The following is a 4,117-nucleotide window of genomic DNA, read 5'->3' on the forward strand; positions in this document are numbered from 1 at the left end:
TATATACCTATATGTTTCTAGGGCTAAAAAGGGATGTGAAAATACCATCAGAAAAAAAATAAAAGAGAGAGAATCTCATAGAGATTAATCCCTTGTTTGAGTGCTTGTATTTCTTCTTTAATTAGTCAAAGAGATTGTGTGGTGTGGCTCCTGAGGACGTAAGCACGTTGCCGAAGCTCGTTAAATTCGTGTGTTTCTTCTTGTTCTTATTTCTGCAAGTTTTTATCTTTAATTTATGGTGAATTTCTTTCTTGCTCAACTTTCTATCAAGGTCTAGAAGGGCAAGGGTTCGATTTGATTGTTTCAAATCCCCAACAAACTTTTGGTTAAAAAGACAAAAACCCCTAAAAAAAATCTCTTCAGCCTCGCCAAACCCTGAAACGTGTTCAGGTAAATCGAGAGTTATCTCATACTTTTCACATGTACAACCTCACCACTTTTTGTCTTTTATACTTGTTCTATGCCTATATAAAGACTCAACGATTCTCCTCGTATTAGCAAATAAATCAAGTAGAAACATTGTTACTGTTCTACAGAGCCAGCAGCGATTGTCTTAATGCCTTCCAAAGTTCAGTCTCATAATGCCTATGACGACGAAGCTCTTAGCATCACCGGCGACAACGATAATATCAAAACACCGCAGCTCCCAGTTAAGGAGATCCCAGGGGACTACGGCGTCGCCTTCTTCTCCCCTATAAGAGATCGTCTCGATTACTACTATTTTCAAGGAGAGGAGGGCTTCTTCCAGTCCCGCGTCTGCAAGTACGGCTGGCTCGACGGTGTTCCGAGTGAACATGCCGCCTGGTCCGTTCATGGCGTCCGATCCGAGGTCGTCTGGCGTCCTCGCGCCAAGAGCTTCCCCGTTCTATTTGACATGCAGGTCGAGAAGAAGGACGTATTTACGGAACGTACATGCCGTCCTGTGTCCCTCACCGGCGGCTACGGTGTCTGCTCCTACCTCGACCCCTCGAGCCCAACCACGCCAAGATCAAAGCACTGCTCTTCACACTCCTGGCCTCTCGCAAGTCGAGCCTCATCCAACCTTTCAGTTGACTTACTCGGCTCTCTTGTGATGCCATGGAGTCCAGCTGCACGACTCGTCGTCCGCTGATTTCAACAAGCTTAATGATAACTTCGGCTTTGAGTTCATTCGGCAACGCCTACTTCGCTCTCCGCCGTGCGAAGTAGTCGGGAGTAGGGGCGGTTCCATGCCACAAAGTGGCTGCTTCACGCAGCTCGCCCCCGCTAATCACCCTCGGCCTCCCAAAATAATCGAGGAGGTCTTTCTCCACACGTTCCCCTCCCTCCGTGCATGGTCATGTCCGACTACAAAGCCTCTACTCCTACTTCGACTCTGCCGCGGGTCCGACATCCTCGACCACCCCGACAAGCTCCTCGGCCTCTCCCGCTCCGAGGCGTGTCACAACCTCCTCTTCGCCACCGTCTTCAACTCCTACGGCGGGATCAGGGTCCTCTTTCCTTCGGTCCTCAAGTGGCTCTCCACGGCCGGGCCGGCCTACACGCCAAGCTCGTTGGCGAGATCCGGTCCACCGTCAGAGATGCCGACGAAGGCAAAATCACGTTCACCGCTCTGTCAAAGATGGAGCTCACCAGTTCGGTAGTGTACGAGGTGCTCCGATTGGAACCACCGGTGAAGTTCCAGTACGGGAAGGCGAAGAAGGATCTGATTATTGAGAGCCACGACGCAGCGTACAAAGTGAAGAAAGGGGAGATGTTATTCGGGTACCAGCCGTTCGCGACCAGAGACAAGAAGGTGTTCGAGAGAGGAGAAGAGCGAGTTTGTGGCTGATCGGTTCGTTGGAGAGAGGGGGAAGTCGACGCTGAAGTACGTTGTGTGGTCGAACGGGCCGGAGACGGAGAGCCCGACGCTCGGGAACAAGCAGTGTCCGGGCAAGGAGTTTGTGGTGATGATCGGAAGGTTGCTGGTCGTTGCTTTTTTCATGAGGTACGATACGTTCACCGCCCAAGTAAAGAAGGATGCGCTGAGGACTCAGGTAACCGTCACCTCCGTCACCAAAGCGGCGGCCACCACCGCCACCGAGAGTAAGGACGTGTGATTCAGTTCACCAAATCCATTAAGTTGTGTCCTGCTTACCTGTATCGGGTTATAGTAAAGCAACAGCATGGTGTGGAGCAGTTGATGACGACTGTGTCTATTATTTTGTGGCATCTAATCTATGTAATGCTAGCTATTATCTAGAATTTGGATTGTTTTTTATCGGTATTGAACCTGGATTTTTACTACCTACTAGTCGGGATACACGTTAGCTGCTGCATGTGGTGGATTATTTTGATCGTTTTCTTTGAGTTTGTGATTATTATAACTCGGTTAAAAGATAATTTATATCTATGCTGAACTCAATATGGTTATGGATATGCATACTTTCATAACCATGACCTAGCTAGTACATTTTAAAAACCACATCAACTTAGGCTTTCATCATTGCTTGATATATTTATTTATGACACTGAAAACACAATCAAAGTTTATAAAACTATAAAGGTTTTCAAATACCTTTTGTAGCCTCATATTTTTATTGTAAATTCAAAAATTTTGGGTGTTATTTATAATTTTTGAAACTGTCAGGATGCTTTCAATAAATTGTAAATATTTCAAGTGGTTCTTTGTAATTCCTTTATTTTCTTATTGTTTGTAGGTTTAAAACTCTCAAGGTATTTTGTTTGTAAATTTTTAGGCCTGAGTGTTCTTTTGCAATTTTCAAATCTTTTAGGTTATTTTCTACATATTATGAATTTTTTAATAGATGTACTTCTCTAACATGTTAACAAAGTCTATCTCCACGTAAGACCAAACTACTGTATAGATTGTCTAAAATCTTTTGCATACATAAACTATTGCATAAAATAATTAATGTGTGTACTTCTATAATTGTGGCCTATTAAAAACAACTTACTCTCAAATTCGTCACCATCTTGACATATCTATTCATTACATTGAAAACACCCTGAGAGTTTAGAAAACTATAAAAGAAACACCTTCAAAGTTTTCAAAAAATAATAGAAAATGCCTTAAAAATTGTTAAAATTGTAAATACAAGCTAAAAAGTTCAAAACTTTCAAACATTATACTGAAATTCAATGAGTTACAAAAATCCCCACAATTTTTTTAAATCTTAAGGTGTTCTTAGCCATTTTCTAAACTTTTAGGGTGTTTTGAAAATTTCAAATTTATAGATTATCATGTATTTTTTTGTATCTTTGATTATTTTTAGGGTGTTTTTTGTAAACTTTGAACTTCAAAATTTTAGAACTTTCGGGATGTTTTCTATAACTTCTAAGTTTTTTTTAATGCTTACGGTGTTTCTTTGTAAAATTTGAGTTCTTGGGTTTTTTATAATTTTTTAAATATTCAGGGTGCTTTTTATAGATTATAGCTGTTTAAAATTAATCAAAATTAATCAAAATGTAAAAAAATTAATCAAAATTAATATAGTCATAGAAAAATATCAACTATCTTAATGTTTTCTTAAAGGGAAAAATGTGTCCAGGCCTCAAAAGCAGAAAATTCATGTGACCATGCACCTTGTATTCTGCCCCCTGTGGATAAGCCCTAAAAAGTGACGTTTAATGTGGCAAGGCCCTTCCACGTCAGAATCATACTAAAAGCAAATTGTATTTTGCCAAAAACCCGAACTTGCCCTTCCCATTCTTCCCCAGACGACGACTCGTCCCCAAAAGCTACAGTATTCATTTCTTGCTAATGCGATATGATAGAGGAAATGGAGGGAAAGTTCCCCTCTTCTTTACACTATCATGAGCAATAACTATTTAGTTCTCCATTACTCCTCCTCAGACGAAAATTCTCTCCATTACTCTCGATATTACTCCAACTTATCTTCCCTTCATAATGGCTGAGAAGGACATGATTTGCATTGTCTCTTCGGGAGATAAAGCAGTATTGATATGAGGCGTCGTGTGAGCACCTTTGATCGCGGAATTATCAAAGGTGGATTAAGAAAAAAATAACAAGAACACAAGAACAATTCAGTGGTGGCGAAGGAAAATACCTTCTCTAGATTATGAGAATAAAATAGTTTACAATCTCTCACAATCTCACTAGAATTGAAGAACAATC

General features: G+C 41.2%; 1 protein-coding gene across 1 annotated transcript; it reads left to right on the forward strand.

Annotated features, from left to right (window-relative positions):
• Positions 521–2,199, forward strand: LOC109820681 (allene oxide synthase 2-like). The gene is given in 10 exon segments (XM_020386870.1): positions 521–766; positions 768–843; positions 846–965; positions 968–1,033; positions 1,036–1,293; positions 1,296–1,331; positions 1,334–1,362; positions 1,365–1,512; positions 1,515–1,780; positions 1,782–2,199. Coding segments are annotated over 10 exon segments (1,506 nt in total). The 5' UTR covers positions 521–556; the 3' UTR covers positions 2,079–2,199.

Source organism: Asparagus officinalis, chromosome 8 (assembly GCF_001876935.1).
Source record: "Asparagus officinalis chromosome 8, Aspof.V1, whole genome shotgun sequence".
NCBI classification, from domain to species: domain Eukaryota; kingdom Viridiplantae; phylum Streptophyta; class Magnoliopsida; order Asparagales; family Asparagaceae; genus Asparagus; species Asparagus officinalis.